The 17919-nt window shown below is 47.9% G+C and overlaps 1 protein-coding gene, 1 long non-coding RNA gene and 1 other non-coding gene across 3 annotated transcripts; 1 reads left to right on the top strand and 2 right to left on the bottom strand.

The window, feature by feature from the left end:
• Positions 1-961: 961 nt before the first annotated feature.
• On the bottom strand, positions 962-1108 carry LOC116283013 (small Cajal body-specific RNA 16). The gene has a single exon (XR_004192558.1).
• A 1905-nt stretch (positions 1109-3013) lies between these two features.
• Positions 3014-6962, bottom strand: LOC140700809 (uncharacterized). Its single transcript, XR_012079513.1, has 2 exons — positions 6743-6962; positions 3014-4849 (listed from the first exon to the last, which is right to left on the bottom strand). It is a non-coding gene; the product is annotated as an uncharacterized lncRNA (long non-coding RNA).
• PGD (phosphogluconate dehydrogenase) lies at positions 4201-17874 on the top strand. Its single transcript, XM_031683657.2, has 13 exons — positions 4201-4333; positions 4997-5072; positions 5771-5950; positions 7842-7907; positions 8453-8571; positions 10227-10296; positions 12352-12486; positions 13978-14167; positions 16344-16474; positions 16645-16778; positions 17144-17243; positions 17400-17522; positions 17619-17874. The coding sequence occupies exons 1-13, from the start codon at positions 4326-4328 to the stop codon at positions 17736-17738; spliced, it is 1452 nt and encodes a 483-aa protein (XP_031539517.1). The 5' UTR covers positions 4201-4325; the 3' UTR covers positions 17739-17874.
• Positions 17875-17919: the final 45 nt, after the last annotated feature.

The raw sequence follows: 17919 nt of genomic DNA, 5'->3' as shown, positions 1-17919 counted from the left end.
TAGGAATAAACAGAACTGTATAGACATTAAGTAGATCATAGGTCTTGAGGTGGGGGTGGGAGCAGAAATTGACTACAAACTGGCACTATTGGGGTGATGGAAATGTTCTAAAAAGGACTGTGGTGATGGTTACACAGCAGTGTAAATTAACTAAAAATTTCCAGCTGTATGCTTCTATAATGTATGAATTGGTTGGCATATAAATTATACTTCCATAATTTTTTTAAACAAAAGGACGGTGCTATGAAGAAGTGATGATCTCATTTTAAAGTAGGATGCCAATATAATTTATCATTCAAGCCAGAGCAATTTTAAGAGTGAAAGGGGTTGCTATTAAAACTCTGCAAGAAGACAGCTGTGAACAAGGATTGTCGCAGACCAACTGGCTTGAATGGTATCCCTTTTACAAAACTGTCACTGGATAGCAACAGTTAGTGGCCATCTGCTAGGCGGGAACAAGATAGAGACATGGTCCCTGTCCTCTCGGACTGATGGTGCAGTGAGGGAGATGGGAGAGAAAGCAGGCAGTGACAGTCACTGTGCTCATGGCACACAACAGTGAGGCATCTAAGTCATCCTGGGAGAGGAGAGGAACCCGTGAGCCAGGACTGCAAGGTGGTAGGAGGCAGCAGGGTCAAGAGCAGGCAAAACACCGCCTGAGGCCAGAACCAGAAGGTAGTTCAGTGTCTGGAACAGTGTGCCAGCAGGGAGATTCCAAAGGGAGAGGACAGAGATGAGCCCTGGTCTCAGCACTGCTGTGTTTTGTGAATAAAAGACCCGAGCGCTTGAATCTGAAAGGAAAATGTATCACCTGGGCTGGAGATGCAGCAGAGAAAAGGCTGTGGCACCACCCTGGCTAAGTCAGTCACATTGTCAGCCCTGCGGACCCAAGCTCAGACTGAGGTGCACGTTCCCAGGCATTGTATCAGGATGCTCTGGAGAGAAACACATTTTGTTTTGGTCCTGTTTGCAGTATCATAAATGATCATCAAACGGCTGCTAGAATGTTCCCACCTATTACTGCAAATAAAACCCAGGGAAAAGCTCCCCTGGGAACTTCCTGTAAATCAGGGTTGGGCTGCCTGGTATGAGGTTGCACCCAGAAAAAAGCATTTTTAATAGGATGTACTGGTGCACCCTAAAGGGGTGTAGAACAGAGGAAATGACTCCAGGCAAAAGGAGAAGTCGCCCGGGATGATGTGTTTGGATCAGGAAAACAGATACTGTGAAATGCTTGGGTGTGTCATTGTCAAGGGGGAATTTTTTCTACAGCAACAGTCCATGTAATGGACCATTTTGCCGCCAGCTGAGCTTGGTCTGCAGGAGCCACTCAGGAGCTGTGCAAGCAGCTGTGACGGTGTTCTTCTCCCTCTCTCCCCAGAAGTTTACACAAGGAAGCCTGGGACACATTTTTTATTCAGTCCCAGTTTCCATGATGGTTTATATCTCTCCCTTCTGAGTCCTTTCATTAAAAAGGTAGAAATTAATATCTCAGTACTAAGTCCTGGACACAAGTCCCTTGGTTTCATTTAACCCTAGAGCTACCCTGTGAGATTTTCTCCTTCCTGTTTTACACACGAGGAAACAGATTCGATAACCTGGGCCAGCTGCACAACTAGAAAGAAGTGGAAGCAGAGCCAGCTGAGGTCAGTGTGACACCCAAACCCACAGCTTTCCCTCTCCAGCAAGCAGCTTCCAAGAAGGACATTCCAGATCATTTGAGAAGCCATCTGTCCAACCACAGAGGCTCTCTCCCAACCCCAGGTTTTACTAGAAGGGACCTTGGGGCGCATCCAATCCACCCCAAAGAGGAAGGTCCAGTGTCTGCCACTAAGTGACCAAGCAAGTCTCGGCTCTCTGAGTCCCGGTTTCCTCGAATCTAAAGAGTTTAGCTAGGTCAGTGGTTCTCAAACCTGTTAAGTTCAGAGCCCTCTTATACTCTTAAAAATTATTTAGGACCTGAAGAGCTTTTGTGTGTGTGCATCGTATCTATTAATATTTACCATTAAAAAATTGAAACTGAGAAACTTTTGAATATCAATTTCCCAAATAAAAGGAAATGCAGTGAGATGAGTGGTATTGTTTCACAGTTTTATAAATCTAATGTCCTGTTTCATATAGCTTAAGACAGCTGGATTCTCATATCTGCCTCTGTATTTAATCTCTTCCATATCATATGTGATGTAGCCCATGGAAAACTCCACTGTACACTTGTGAGAGGATGATAATGAAGAAAGTAAGAGAATGATGATGAAGAAGGCAAATGATGTCTTACTGGTGCCATGGAAATACCTCTGTCCCCACTTGCCCCTGAAAGGGTCTCAGGGGCTTGCCGACATCCTGACCACTTGCTGAGACTTGTCTCTGAACTTGGTCCGTAGACCACCAGCACTCAGAATCACCTGGGGGTCTTAATAAAATGCACATTTCCTGGCCTACCCGAGACCTGTGGTGTCAGAACTCACGTTTAACAGGCCTCCTTGCACACTGGAGTCTGGGGACACTGGGCTGGGAGAGTTTCAAGATTCCTGCCAGCCTGGTTCATTCAGAGCTACAAGGACATCTGTTTTGGTAGAGCTGGGACTAAGGCCCAGGTCTCAGTGCAGAGCATGCTGTGGCTGTCAGCTTGTGCTCTCTGGTTTGCCTGGCTTATCAGGGCCCATCTCCCCATTCACTTCTTTTCCATTCTGGGAGCTGCTGAGGGCAACCAGGCACCTTGCTTATAGCTTTAAAATAAACCTCAGGCTTGCTTATAACTATATTTCTGCGTCCAGTAGAAGCAAGAAGAAATGAAGGAAGGGACTTACGGGATGGGGACCTCTTGTGCCCTCAGGAGGAATTCTGTGCTAAGCCTGGCACCACCTAGACATCTGTACAGAGAGTCAACCATAGTCCATGAACGCCATACCAGGCGATGGGGGAGTAAAAGAGAAAAGAAAAATGGTACCATCAGGAATGTTAGGCCTGGCTGATGCAAAACAGGCAAATACGGAAGCAACTCAAAGAAAACAAATTGATATAAAGAATATTTATATTAGGAGAAACCCTAACACAGAAAAATAATTACAAGATAAAGCAGACTATGATATCATTTTAAAATTTCAGAATAAGATTCCATTATTGCATTAAAACATATTGTTACTGTGATTTAATTAACACACAACTTCCAAGAGGAAAAAAACCGATATGGTGGGACATTTGCTAACATGGAAGTTATAACAGTATCTGTTAAGACTTTATTACAAAGTAACCTGTGCAATTGGTGTAATGGAAATAGCCTTGGCCTTGAGTCAGTCACAATTGGGCCACGAACTAGTCATTAACAGTTGTGTGGCTTTAGTAATTGTACATCTGGTGAGCACTTACTATGTGCAAGGCACTATTAGGTGACAGGAAGCATTCACAGAAAGCAAAAAACCCTAAAATGTACGGAAGGAGCTAAGCCTCTTTCACAAACATCTGCATTGGAGGTGGCAGAGTTCAGTGCTGAGGGTCAAAACGCTTCGTGTGCCAGGGACTCGTGCACGTGGGAGGTGGTATTTAATGCCCTGGACCAACCGTTCACCAACACGTAGTCTCCAGCTCCCCAGCTGTATGGGAAGAGTTCAATGACATGACCTCTAAGACGGGCCTCATCACATCCCAGCAAGTACGTTCCCCGCTTGTTTTCTCTGAGCCTGTTTCTTCACTTGCAAAAGGGGTCTACACGTCTCCCACATAGGGTAGTGGTGAGGGGCAACATTTTCTGGCACCCATCACACGTGTCCGCAGACAAGAATACACCTGGGACCCTGCCTGGGGTCAAGCGATTCCACGCATAAACCCTACAGGGCACCGGAGCGATGGAAGGAAGAAGTGATGGAAACTTGGACAACAAGTGTCCAAGTGCCCCTTCATTGGAAAGCGCGGCCCGACGTCAGTCACCATCCTTCCTCACCGAGCCGCGGAGCAGAGTCCGCGCCCTACGCGTCCTCTGCCACCGGCCTGCGCCCGGCCCCCTCCGCGGGTCCCCGGCCCCCGGCCCGCGCCACGCCCCCGCTCGCGCTGAGTGGTGTTATCGATGTGCTCGGCGCTCTCCTGAGCCAGCCCTCGGAGTGGGCGGGTCCACTTGCCTCAGGTGGTCTAACAGGCGCCGGGCCAGGCCAATGGCGTGGTCCTCTAGCCCCGCCCCCTCCTTATGATTGGCCGGCGCTTCATGGCCCGGGCCTCCGGAGACAAGCCGGAGCGGGACTCATCTCCAGTCGTCAGCGCTGTTCGCTCGCTGCCGTTCGGCTGTCTTCGCTCGAGTTCACTCTGCCGCCGCCGCCGCCGCCGCCGCCGCCGCCATGGCCCAGTGAGTGACCGCCCGCGGGATCCGGGAAACTTTCCGAGGGTCCGCGCGGAGGGCGGGTCCGTCCCCCGACGCCGCCTCGGCCCCGGGGGTCGGCTGAGCCGGGCCTCGTGGCGCCCGGACCTCCAAGGTCTCAGCCCCCTCGGGCCCAAGTTCGGAACCTCCAGACCCCGAGCCACCCCGTCGCCTCGCCTCTCCTTGGACCCGGCCCCTCTGCCCCTCGCGGCGGCGCAGGCGGATCCTGCTCCTTGCACGGGCCGGAGCGAGGGTGGGGGACAGGCGTGGCCGAGGGAGGCCCGGGTCCCCGGCCGGCCGGCGGCTCTGCCTGCAGGGCTGCCTGGCTGTGGGAGACGGGACGCCGGTAACAGTCCTTACCGGATCGGCCGGAGCGCAGAGATTACGTGCAGTGAACATCCTCCTACGTGCACGTTTGGTTGTCTCAGGAGAACTTGAAATTCCGTGAAGTGGAAGAGGAGAGTGGCCTGTCTCCAGTTGCACGAAGGGCTGCAGGCCGGAGTCCTAAAGTGTAAAAAGGAGGAGCGGGGAGAGGGAAGTTAAGACAGGTTATATTTAATTAGCAAAAGCTAGAAAACTCTGGGTCCTTGAGTTGTAACGGATTAAGTGCAACTGAAACATTTTTCTTTGTTCTTTGTTGCCGTCTCTCAGAGCTGATATTGCACTGATTGGACTGGCTGTCATGGGCCAGAACTTAATTTTGAACATGAACGACCACGGCTTTGTGGTAAGTCAGGAGGAACACACTCTTCTCTTAGGGGTTCTTGGTCCTCAGCCTGAGTGCTGGTGATCGTTCTCATTTCCAAGGTCCCATATGACCTGAACGTATTTCTCATTATATGTGCTCTGTTGCTGCTTATGACATTTTCGCAGTAGAGACGCACCACTTTATGGGTGGGTGTGGGAGAGCCAGCTCCACAATTCTCTCAGGAAGAAGAGTCCTGCTAAACGTATCTGTCAGCTCTGTAAGGTCTGCAGCCTTGAATAAACCTGTCAGTATCCTAAGGAGGAGGAACCCTGGGAGTGTGAGCTCTAACGTTGTTGCCTGATGGGAGCTGGAGCCCGTGAAAAGCTCATGTGTGAATACTAAACTGGCTTCGCTACAAGGGTTATCAGTTACAAAATGACAAAAAGTAACAGTCTGGAACTACCTGGTTTCTAGACTTGAGTCCTAACCAAACAGTGACAGACTGTCTAGCCCACTATGTCCTGGCCAGTTGATCTTTGCTTATATTCTGTTCTTTGCCTTTTCATTGTATTAAAATTAACTTTCTGGTGATCAGTCAGCACTTGGGTGGGAAAAAGGTAAAATCAGGGTCCCACTTCTCCAAAACCTTTGGCAGAATAGCAGTTCCATTGTCACTCGGTCCAGTCTGAAGGTCTTCTATGTCCTAGATCTCCTAATGAGGCCATTTGTCCTTCTAGGTCTGTGCTTTTAATAGGACAGTCTCCAAAGTTGATGATTTCTTGGCCAATGAGGCAAAGGGAACCAAGGTGATTGGTGCTCACTCCCTGGAGGAGATGGTCTCCAAGCTGAAGAAGCCTCGGCGGATCATACTGCTGGTGAAGGCTGGCCAAGCGGTCGATGATTTCATTGAAAAACTGGTGAGGCCAGCTCTCTCCAGCTGCTACTCGTGGGACAGAACTTTCCTCATTCCCTTCCCTTAGCTGTTGTACTTCTTTTTCCTTAAGAGATCCCCCCCACACACATTTCAATTTCTAGATATGATCTTTTCAGTAGGGACAAACTATTGCTTAAATGTCTCAGTGTAGGTTAACTTGATCGGCGTTAGTTAAGTAACACCATATCCTCGGGTGGTGATGGTTCCTTGTATGTAAAACTCTGAGGACACCAAGAGACATTTCAGGAAGAATTCATTATCCACCAGAATAGAAACAGTGGTAATCCCAGTGAGCTCTATCATTGATACTCAAAAGAAACTTAGTTTTGATTATGTATTATGAATATTTAGTGCTATTGACTAATAAATCTTAGTGCCCAAATTTAGAAGTAGATTTCATTTTTCTCAGTGTTCCTGTATAGCAACAATTCTCAAATTGTTGTATAATTTACTATAAATGACAAGAGATCCCCTGAGGGAATCCTAGCAAATACATCTTTTTTGGAATTAAAAAATAGGCCTGTGGGCTGTGATGGCCATGCTGGGGAAGGTGGGTGCCTCTGGGAGGCAGGCTACGGCAGTTCTGGTCCCTGATCATCCTCCCAGGGGGGCTTCGCATAGGTGCACATCTTGGTTCTTTGACACATTGGTCTGACCCCTCATTGAGGCTCTCTGCCGCCCCAGGGCTCGGGGATAGTGGGCCTGTTTGTGCGTGGTCACTGCCAGTCTGTTCTCTTCCCAACTTGTTCCCACTGGAGGACTGATGGCCACTCACCCACTGGGATGGCTGTGCCGTTTCTCCAGGGAACATGCCCGGCAGCTTCTGGTCAAAGTGTTGTTGCTTTAAGTGTTTTCTGGGACACGTCTTGGGCCCATGTCCTCAACACACCTATGGGGAAAAGATCCCACTGTATTAACCAGGAGGATTTCCCTCACTCCCTGCAGCCTCAGGGTGCTTTCTCCTCAGGAAAAAAAAAAAAAAATGCGTATGGATGAAGGGGAGCCAGTGGAAATAATGTGTCTAGATACTCAGAAACAGTTCTACTGTATCAACTCCGAGAAAACCAAGGCATTTGGAAGAAATGTTTTGTTATTGGAAGTATTATGGCAGTAAACAAGGGAAAGGGATGAACATTCCTTTTTTCTAAAGGAGGAGTGTTAACAATGGGCTTGTTTCTAAGGGGAGAGGAGTTTGTAAACAGTGTGCTACAGTAAAAAAAGGAAGAACGTTGTAGTAACATTTATGTAGCAAGATGCCAAGCTGCCCATGGTTAGTGATAGACAGAATGGACTGAAAACTGGTAGAGGACTCTGCAGCATAGGGAAATACCAAGTTACGTAAACTGGAGCCTTGCAGGGGAAGACTGGATACTAAATAGTGAAGCCAGCCTGATTGGTGTATATAGGAAGATATTCCTGTTGAAGGCCTGGTCTCTTCCTGCCGTCTCCAAATGGTGGTGATTAAATCATTTATTCAGACCAAACCACTTGATATTTACTGGATCCATACTCTGTTCTAGGCAGATTTTATTGGAAGTGGTTTAATTTGTTTTAGAACTAACCCAATCTGGGAATATAAATCAGGTGGTACACACTGGAAATACAAAATATTCCAAGTAGGTTTTGTTTGTTGTAGAAATCTTAGAATACTTAAGAAGAAATGTTTCAGTTGTGGAGAGTTCTGACTGGGTTTGCTAGTTAGGATAGGGTCTAGCTCTAGCCCCCGAGAGGACTGTTGAAGATCAAATAACTATATATATATTATATATTTGGACTGGGTTTATTGGGATAAATTCTTGTTTGCTTTAATTGGTCACGGTATGTTTTATTCTTTCATGTCTTTGGTCCACCTTAATGCTGGTGCCTGGTGGCAGGTGCCATTGCTGGACATGGGTGACATCATCATCGATGGAGGAAACTCTGAATACCGGGATACCACGGTAAGTGTTCTGCAGTCCGGACTCCTCCAGGTTCTGAGAATGCTCTAGAAAAAAGTGTCAGTATTGCACATGTGACAGAAGAGTAGACTGGGTGGTGCTGACTCTTTGGGGGTTGGCACTGATGCCTTTGTTTTTGCTAAGACGTACATCCATGTGCAGCTTGGTTGAGAACTGCTGCTCTGATGGGTCATTTGCTGGGAGAGGTCCCAGTATGATCTGAGTGCCAAATGGCCATAAGTCTTACTTGTATTAAACCAACTCTTCATTGAGTTTTACTGTACAAGATCTTTTCCAGTAAAATGAGAATGTATGTTTGCCTTTATTATTTCCCTCTGGGGACATGGTAGCTATCTTAAACTTCCATGGATTTTCTTTTTTAACTCCCAAACAGAGGGAATTAAATTTCTTGAATGACCAGGTTATTCCTGGACCCATGGGTCATTTAAGTTAAATTGTGGGCTCTCCATCCTGTCTCATACCTTCTCTCGGTCACTGGGAGAAGCTTATTTTAGAGATGCATAAACACGTTTTTTTCTCTCATGTAGAGACGGTGTCGAGATCTCAAGGCGAAGGGAATCTTATTTGTGGGGAGCGGTGTTAGTGGTGGAGAGGAAGGGGCCCGGTATGGCCCATCACTCATGCCAGGAGGGAACAAAGAAGCTTGGTGAGTACCAGAAGCACCGTCCTCGTGTCTGCACAAGGGAGCCTGAGCTCTGAGAACAAGTGAGCGGTGTGCAGTTTGCCACCCCGTGTCCTCCATCCTGCCGGAGTGGTGGAGGTAGGAGATGCTGGGAATCTTTCTTTTATCTATACATTTTGTTTCTTGGACAAAATGTACGTGTCTTTTCCTCTTCTGCCACTTTTCTTCTGTTATTTTCTTCAGTACTGATAATGGAAGTTCTGAATAGGCTTAAAGGGTTCAGAGGCTTTGAGGAAGCAGCTCAGATAGTGTCCTGTGCCTTGTCTGGACTTAGGAGTAAGGTCTGCCTCTTTAACTGATACATGGTCCTGAGATAACTGTTTACTTAATAATTGTGAGTAATGGGAAAAACAGATGGGGCTCTTTTGTCCCTGGGAATGAAGTGGAAGATTTTTACTTGACTAGGGAAAAAGCAAGCTCACTGTGCTGTATCTAAGAGGAAGGGTTGGCTGGAGAAGGGGAGGTGCTTTGGTGATGATGTGTAAGACACAGGTTGGGGGAGGTGGTGAGCGGGATAGAGAATTAAAATGGAGAGGTGAAAGTAATGAATTATACACAACTTAGACTGAGGGAAACACCGCGGCTGAGACTGCAGAAAAAGAGAAAGCCAGATAGAGAAGATAGAGAGATGGAGCAGAAGAGAAAGAAAGACAAGGAGGGAGACGTGGAAAGGTAATGTGCTTTTCTGAGTGAGTTTGGTTTCCAAATATTCTAGAATTATATTAGGCATTAAAGTAAGGCGTGATCACACCTGACCCCAAAGGTGGGGGTCAGCTGGGAAAGATGATTCTTTAAAGTATCTCCCTAATGATTAAGTCTAGGGGTCTCGTCAGTACGTTAAGATCTAGAAGTAGAGACCTTCTTGCTTCTCAAAAGCTTACAAATACCTATCTTGGGGCACTGCCCAGCGGGCTGTGAGAAATGCAGACGATACACTTGGAAATATTCCATATACAGAGGTGCTCCAATTCAGAGTCACTTTCCTCACACTGACCTGTCAGAAGTAAAATGGGACTTTTACTTGAAACAGTAAAAGTTCAGAGAAGCTCTAAGAGCTTAAGGTGTAGCTGTCTTAGCCCCTCATCCTGAGTGTTAACTTTGCAGCAGATTTTCTCTCTTTACCAAAAGCCTGCGAAGAAGGCTTTCCTGGTCCACAGGGAGGAGATGAGCAAGGAGAAAGCCTCGGGAGTAGTGCGTTCTCCCGGGGGGGCGGCGGGAATGCACAGCTGCTGCTTCTCTGAATAGTGAGTGTAGCCCTTGCAAACATTGCACGGCGCTGTCTGTCCAGAATCGTGCTGTGCTTGATAACAGATGTCCAGGCGAATAAAAGGGGCCTTGACAGGAACCGTCTCGCTGCTGCTGTTTGGAATGGCAACTTCTGAGAGCGCAGCAGAAACTTCTTCCGGCGCTTTGGTGGTCCTTCTGCCCAGCCTGTCTGTCTTTGTCTCAAGTCAGCCAGTCTGCACCCTCTGAGGACTCGGCTTCTGCGTTACTTTCTCGCAGGCCCTCCCACCTCCCATCAGAGAGAAAAACTGGGTGGGTCGGGGCGTCCCTGAGTGTTTAGTTGGTAGATTTCAGCCCTTCTCTCTCAGCAGCTTAACCACACTTCCCTTCCCCAGGCCCCACCTCAAGACAATCTTCCAAAGCATCGCCGCCAAGGTGGGCACTGGAGAGCCCTGCTGTGACTGGGTAAGTGCTGGGCTGCCCTCGAAGGCCAGGTGGCACCACGGAGGGCAGAGCTGGGGTCACCGTGGTCCCTGCGATTTGCTTTGTGACATAAACTGCTCAGTCAGTGCGTCGCCAGCACAGCTGACGCTTACAGTGCGTGTACATACATGTCCTTGTATCGTGACTGAATATTCGTAGCTTGGAGGTTGATATTAAAAGCAGCCCTCCTGAATTCATCCAAAGGACAGATTCCTTAAAAAGGAGCAGGAAGGGTGAGGTGAAGGAAGACTGTTTCAGCCAGGTGACTTCAGGGCTAAAGGGAGAATGTCAGAGTCTAGAGCGGGGCGTGCCGGCCTGGGCCGCTGCTGTGCTGGAGCAGAGGCGGGATGTGAAGGGAGCCTTGGCTCACCCTCCCCCTGCCTGTATTTTGTGTTGCTGGCAAGATAAACCTCACCCCTTGTTGCAGCCTCAGTCCATACCCTGGGTGAAAACAAGCTAGGCTGGGGAGCCCCGAGCCAGCATCCTGACCGTCCCCTGGCGAGCAGTGTGACGGTGGGCGGTCACGTTCTTACCCGGGCTTCAGGTTCCTCATCTGTTGAATATGGGGGTTGGGCCGGATGAGCTCCAGGGCTTCTTTCACTTTGCTCCGCATGCCGTTTTTAGGACGTTATATTTGTAGTATTTGAGATAACAGGTGAGGCCAAACAAGGACCAAGGCACATGTGGAGCTTTGAGGGGAGCCCTCCCTCCGGGCCTGATGGTGCCCAGCGCTGAGCGGCTCCTCACACCGTAACCGCTGGTGGCCGACATCGTTCAGAAGCTGCTTCGTGTAGAGAGGCTGGGGCTGTGGCTCAGGGCGGAGTGAGTTTCTCACCCGTGGGAAGGGCTGGGAAGGGGGCTTCCCTTCCTTCACGGTACATTACTATATTTAAAAAAAAAAAAAAAGTCCAGTGACAGTAACTCCTCTTGTGTACATTTAGGACATAATCCTGAGGAAAAAAACAGTACTTGCCTGTGTATCTTGATCAACTCTGGCCGCCCTTCCATAGCCCCACACCTTACCCTTAGGTTACTGCAAAAAACTGATACAAATAGTAAACGCAGGCCCTCCTTAGTTCATTTTTGAAGTTACAGGAAGGAAGGGTGCAGCAAGGGTGTTATCAGCCACGTTACTTCATGGCCAAAGAAAAGTGTCAAAATCAGAAGAAAGTAGGCCAGCAATGGAAACAGGGACGGAGGAGGTCTCTGATGGAAGGGGGATGGCATGCCGGCATCCTTCCTGCACAGGTCCCGGCAGCTACATCCCTGTCGCAGAGAGGGACACGTAAGAGTGCAGGGCCCGATGCCCCAGCATTCCCTTTGTTCTGACCCCTTGCCCTCCAGCCAGTTTTCAGATGATGTGGCTTCCCAGCTTCTCCACAGGGACAGAATGTGTGGACCAGACTAACACTTGTAACCAACCACCAAGGAAGATACACAGTTACATTTCTCATCATAAATTCACAAGCTGGTATTCTCATCTCATACGTCTCGCTAGCTTTATTATAAGTCAGTATCTTGTCAACTGTGGGACCCTGGCAAGAACACGTTTCTAGGCTTAAAATATGGAGGGCCAAGCCTTGGATCTGAGGTCATTTCCCCCTCAGTGGCCACAGAAACAACTACAAGAGTTTATGTATATTTTAAAGTAAAAGCGATTTAATTGTCCAGCTTATTTTCACCTCCGGTTGCTAGAAAAGTGGTAACTTCAGGAAAAAGAAGACTCCTTTTACCTGTGAGTGGGAAGTTACTTTTAATAACGACGAGAAAAAATGGCAGATGCAGGCTAAAGAGCTCTGGGTACTTAGAGCAAGTCTGGGGATTTTGAAAAATCTTTAATGAGTTTGGAATTAGTTTAAAACATTGGACTGGATTAAAGCTTGTGTTGAGTTATGTAGTGATTCTTCTTGTGAAAATACTGTATTTCTTTGTGTCTGTGACTTTGGTACGGGGAGGGAGCCCTGCTGGAGCGGGACGTGGGCTTCTCCGGTGCTTGCCTGGCTCTCTGAGGGCCCCCTGACGCTGTGGCTCTCACAGGTGGGAGACGAGGGGGCGGGGCACTTTGTCAAGATGGTGCACAACGGGATAGAGTACGGTGACATGCAGCTGATCTGTGAGGCTTACCACCTGATGAAGGACGTCCTGGGCATGGAGCACAAGGAGATGGCACAGGTGAGGCCCCAGCCCCGGGTGAGTAACACTGCGCAGATGAGAAGGGATTTGCTGGCGACAGAAAATCCTTCCTCACGCTTTTTCCCTTGGTCATGCTGTGAAGTCCGATAGCCAGTTTCTAAGCCAGAGACTTGGCGGTGATCGCCACCACGCAGGGACCCTGACCGTGTGTCAGGCCTGTGTCACTTAACTCCATGCTCTCATTTGATCCTCCCATCGTCCCACGTGGGAGGCACAGGAGAAGCTTTCTTTTCTGATCAAGTTAGGACTGGGTTTTTGACAGTTAATTAAAAAAGTTAGTCTAAGCTGGGAAACATAAGCATTTCCCCCAACATTTAATTATGAAAATGTTCAAACATACAACAAAGTGGAAAGACCTTCACAGTGAACACTCGTGTATGCACAGTCTGGGGGTGGGGCGTGTGCTTGGCACGCGCTGAGGTCCTGGGCTCCACCCCCAGTACTTCCAGTTAAAAACAGCTCCCCCCAAACCTGGATTCTGCATTTACCTTTTACCATCCTTGCTTTGTAGACTTTCTGTCCATCCCTCTATCAGTTTATCTTTTTAAAAAATACATTTCAAAGGAAACTGCAGGCATCAGTACTCTTTTTCTAAACAACTCGGCATCATTCATGGTGTGTTCGCTCACCAGCCATTTCATGGAGAGCCGAGTGCTTTTAAGTGTGAGGAGTCTGCTGCTTACAGTCTAATCAACTTCCTTATCATCTAGAATCTGCAAGTTATTTCAAGTGGAACATGATTTAAAGATGCAAGACACACAGTGCAGAATCCTTCTGGATTTTTTGCATTTTTTTCCTCCTAATTTAAAACTGTGTGCCATCCGCACGGATTTTGTTTCACTGACTTGCCCTTATCGTTTTTTCCAAAATAGTTTAACTTAGTTTTCACAGAAACTTGGCTTTTCTTTTTGTGTTCATGGTTAAGTGGTTTACGTAATATTTAATGAATTCATTCAACACATACGTATGTGCGCGTCACTGTATGCTCGGCGCTGTTCTAGGGTGGGAATTTAATGGTGGAGAAAACCAAGTCCTTGCCCTCGTGACCTGGGATGACAGTCTTACACTAGTTAAGTATGTAAGACGAGTTCATGGTCACTATATAAAGAAAAGTGGGTGAGTGTGAGAGACAAATCTGGATCAGATGATTGAGGGAGGCCTCTGAGGAGGCGACTGTGCCTGTACAGAGGCCCGAGGGAGGGCAGGGCGCACATGGACCTGGGGAAGGCAGTCTGGTGAAGGGAAACTCAGCATGAACAGGCTGAAGCCCGACAGCCGACCCTCAGTTAGCACATAAGTCCACCGGCAGGAGAGTGTCGGGCACAGTGAAGAGGAGCCTGTAGGCGCAGGCGCCAAGCAGATCATGAGGGCAGGGCAGTGTTTACGTGGAAAAGGGATGGGTCAGGCAGGGGAGCATTGCCTGTGTAATCCGTGTTTCTCTCAGTGTTTTCTTTCACGTCCTGCACACAGGCCTTTGAGGAATGGAATAAGACCGAGCTGGACTCGTTCCTGATCGAAATCACAGCCAATATTCTCGAGTTCCAAGACACTGATGGCAAACACCTGCTGCCAAAGATCAGGGACAGCGCGGGGCAGAAGGGCACTGGGAAGTGGACCGCCATCTCCGCCCTGGAGTACGGTGTCCCTGTCACCCTCATCGGTAACGCTCAGCTTTTGACTGAACCCTTTCCTCTCACTGTGTTGATCCTGACTTCCTTCTGGGATACTGGTATATACTGGCAACCAAGAATTACTAGGTTTTTCAGAGAATCGGTTCAACCCTAGTCAGCTTTAGAGTCCGATCTGCTCTTTCTGCATTTGAATAAATTCACAGTGTGAGTGAGGCTGACGCTCCCTTTGACTCTCTTCTTTATAATCCTTCAGTTGTATAAGCGTTGAGATAAGTTCAGAAGTTAGTCTCTGTCTTTGACTTTTGGGATAGTTCTGACATTAGTGATTTAATTATGGTCAGTGATCGATGATCTATTTAATAGGGAAGGTAACTGTAATGGAATTTTTCATACTGAATTTCATGGAATAATCTGAGTTTAGGTACTCAACTTTTATTAGTATTTTGCTGAGGTTTTTCTCAGGTCTATTTAAGAAATAAAATATTATCTGTACATCTCAAGGCCTTTGATAGATACTCTTTTCCTGAACTCCTCCCCATTCTCCCTTTAGAAGACTTTTCTCCTGAAGTTGGTGTATATCCTTCCCATCCGTCCTTTCTATCTTGTCTTAATGAGCCAACAAGCATCAAACTCAAAAAGATGCAGAGAGAAGGATATAATCAAAAGCAGAAATAAACAGAAATAATAAGAGGATTAATGAAACTACACTTTGGTTCTTTAAGAATAAAGTAGATACGCTTCTGGCAAGATTGAAAGAGGACAGTGAAAAAAGGTACCTGGCATGTTTGATGAAAGGCTGATCTTTGCTCCTGCTGAATGATTCCCCCTGTAGCAATAAAACTCAATACTGTGTTTGCTTTCCAGATGGAGGTTGCCTTTCCCTCCCTAGTCTCCTCCCTTCTCTCCATTTCCTGATTATGCCTCACTCTGTTGACCATGAGCTGTATGGCTGCGAGGCACAGTAAGGAGGGAAGTCCTTTGCTTAGTCCAGCTCGATAGAGAAGGAAGTTGACTCCTTTTGGCTAATCTGAGTGCTACCCTGGGCAGCGGACCAAGACAGGAACTGGGAGCAGGTTATTCCCATCACTGACTCAAATACAAGAGCATCACAGCCTCAGAGACCCCCCTACTCTCTTGCTTTAGAGATTCTGCGCCCTGCCTTCCAGGTGGCGGCAGGCAGGCTTACTCTCTGGACGGGAGCCGTCCTTGTCTCTGAACTAATGGGGAAGTGAGCCTTCCGGCTCATCTTTAGGTAACATTGAGGGTTTCGCCACAATGGCCTCTTTCTGCCTTTTGTCTTACGAAGCTTCCGCCCAGAAATGCTAAGTCATCGTGGGGGTGTGTGTGTGTGTGTGTGTGTCTGTCTGTCTGTCTGTCTATGCACGGCAGGACCCCAGAGAGCTGGATGAGGACAAGGACAGGAAGACACCCACTCTCAAGTTTATGGCCAGAAACCTTTCCTCAGAAATAAAGTCCTGAGTTAGTTCCCAAAGATTTTAATTCATTCTGTCTGTTGGGGGGAAGAAAGGGTTAATTTATTCTAATTTTACAAGTTGTCAATTGGGCAAGCATTTATAAGTGATCATTTTTAAGACACTAAATGTCTTAATATTAAAATACTATATTGAAATGCTTTTTATTCAAATGAAGTAAAATTGTGAAACTGTAACAGTGATCCATGGATATATTGAAAACTGTAAGAATTAGAAAATGGAGGTTTTTGAAGAGTGAAGTCTGTTACTTCTCAGTGTCCTACTTGTTTCAAAGTGTTGGGTATTAGTGCTTCAAAAGAAAATAAACTGAGTTTTTGGTGAGCATTTAAAAATTAAATTCTTCCCAACTGAAACTGAAATTTTACTGGTGGACCAACACTGAATAATTCTGAATTATGGTGGTTTTGCCTCTTTTCCTTTAAAAACTCCCCTTTGAATTTCATGGTGATCTTTGTGGTTGAATCCCTGAATTTATGTTGGAAGACTGACTTGGAATTTTAGTTTTCAAATGAACTGTTTAGAGCTTTTTTATAAAAGTTCCTTGTGATCAGGATATCTTTTGTGGCCTAAGGTTGAGACTTTCAGCTCTTTGTAACAATGGAAAATCTTGCTCCATTTGTTTTTCCTTCATCCTCTGGCTCATGTGTACTGCTCCTCGGGTTCTGTGTAAACTCTGGTGACATATTACCTCCCCTGCCTCCAACCCATGTAGGAGAAGCAGTCTTTGCTCGATGCTTATCATCTCTGAAGGACGAGAGGATTCAAGCGAGCAAAAAGCTGAAGGGGCCTCAGAAGACCCAGTTTGAAGGCGACAAGAAATCATTCCTGGAGGACATTCGAAAGGTGGGGCCAGGCCTGGCAGCAGCAGTGGGGGTGGGGGGTGCTGTGGGAGAGCGCCCTGATGCCACGCGCGGAGGCGCGGTCAGGCCAGCCTTGCCCACATGGACTCGCAGCACTGCAGGGGGACAAGGCTGGTCGTGTGCACTTCTCATGAGCCTTGTGTCGTTCTCCAGGCCCTCTATGCTTCCAAGATCATCTCTTATGCTCAGGGCTTTATGCTCCTAAGACAGGCAGCCACTGAATTTGGCTGGACTCTCAACTATGGTGGCATTGCCCTGATGTGGAGAGGGGGCTGCATCATCAGGAGGTAAGTGGTGGGAGGGACCCCCACCTGCCCTGCCGGAGAACTGTGGTCTCAGGGCGCCTGTGTGAGTCCTCTCGCTGGTACACTAGTGACCTGACAGGCTTAGGTGTCACGTCTCACATTCTTCCTGGCTATCAGTTATTCTAACTCGAGTGTCCACACTGCCCCTTTTAAAGTAGTTTTGTGACGACTGTCATGCCCTCTGCCCTCCCCTCTTGGGACCTGGTTGTGTGTCCTGGCCGGACATAGAACTTCGGGGCATGGGACAGGTGCCTTCGTACCTGCTGGGTCTCCATCAGCTTCACCTTACTTCCCCTGCTTTCTGCCAGGTGTTCAGTCTGCTAGTTCCTCCCTCTTGATTATTTCAGTGTATTTCTGGGAAAGATAAAAGATGCATTTGATCGGAACCCAGGACTTCAGAATCTGCTACTAGATGACTTCTTTAAGTCAGCTGTTGAAAACTGCCAGGTGTGTAGCCTAGAGCTGGGTGGCGTGGGAATTCTATCTCGGTGGGTTTTGCTCTGGGGACACCTGCTTTTCATTTACCAGCGCTGATGTGCATGGAAATCTGTTATCTTTCCTGTGAGCTAATCACCAGCCTTTGGCTCTGCTTTTCTTGCTCAGGACTCCTGGCGGCGAACAGTCTGTACTGGGGTCCAGACAGGCATCCCCATGCCCTGCTTCACCACTGCTCTCTCCTTCTACGATGGCTACAGGCACGAGATGCTGCCGGCCAACCTCATCCAGGTGAGCTTTCGGAGAAGCTGGTAACATTAACCTGGGTGGTGCCCGAGGGGCGTGTGCCTGTGTGTATCCTAACCAGCCTGACGTCTTGTCTTCCAGGCTCAGCGGGATTACTTTGGAGCTCACACCTACGAACTGTTGGCCAAGCCGGGGCAGTTTATCCACACTAACTGGACAGGCCACGGCGGCAGCGTGTCGTCATCTTCATACAATGCCTAACCAGACTCCGTCACCCCCATGACCCCGACCCAGACATTCCACGTGCCACGCAGCACTGCCTACATGGCCCTTCGCCCTACTTTCTGCTTAGATCTTTTAAAATAAAGTGTCGTAAGAGACTCCTGTGAAAAGTCAACCCGCGTATTTGTAAAGTAGTCCTGTGAGAAGCAGCCCACCCTCT

This window comes from Vicugna pacos, chromosome 13 (assembly GCF_048564905.1).
Source record: "Vicugna pacos chromosome 13, VicPac4, whole genome shotgun sequence".
Classification (NCBI taxonomy): Eukaryota; Metazoa; Chordata; class Mammalia; order Artiodactyla; family Camelidae; genus Vicugna; species Vicugna pacos.
Note: the sequence above shows the minus strand (reverse complement) of the source record. Positions and strands in the feature narration are given on the sequence as shown.

What these genes read in the sequence shown, in the direction of transcription:
- PGD (XM_031683657.2), top strand. An exon ending in GAGAGCCCTGCTGTGACTGG is followed by an intron (nt 10,297 to 12,351) that starts GTAAGTGCTGGG and finishes TGGCTCTCACAG; the next exon opens with GTGGGAGACGAGGGGGCGGG. An exon ending in TGCCGGCCAACCTCATCCAG is followed by an intron (nt 17,523 to 17,618) that starts GTGAGCTTTCGG and finishes CTTGTCTTCCAG; the next exon opens with GCTCAGCGGGATTACTTTGG.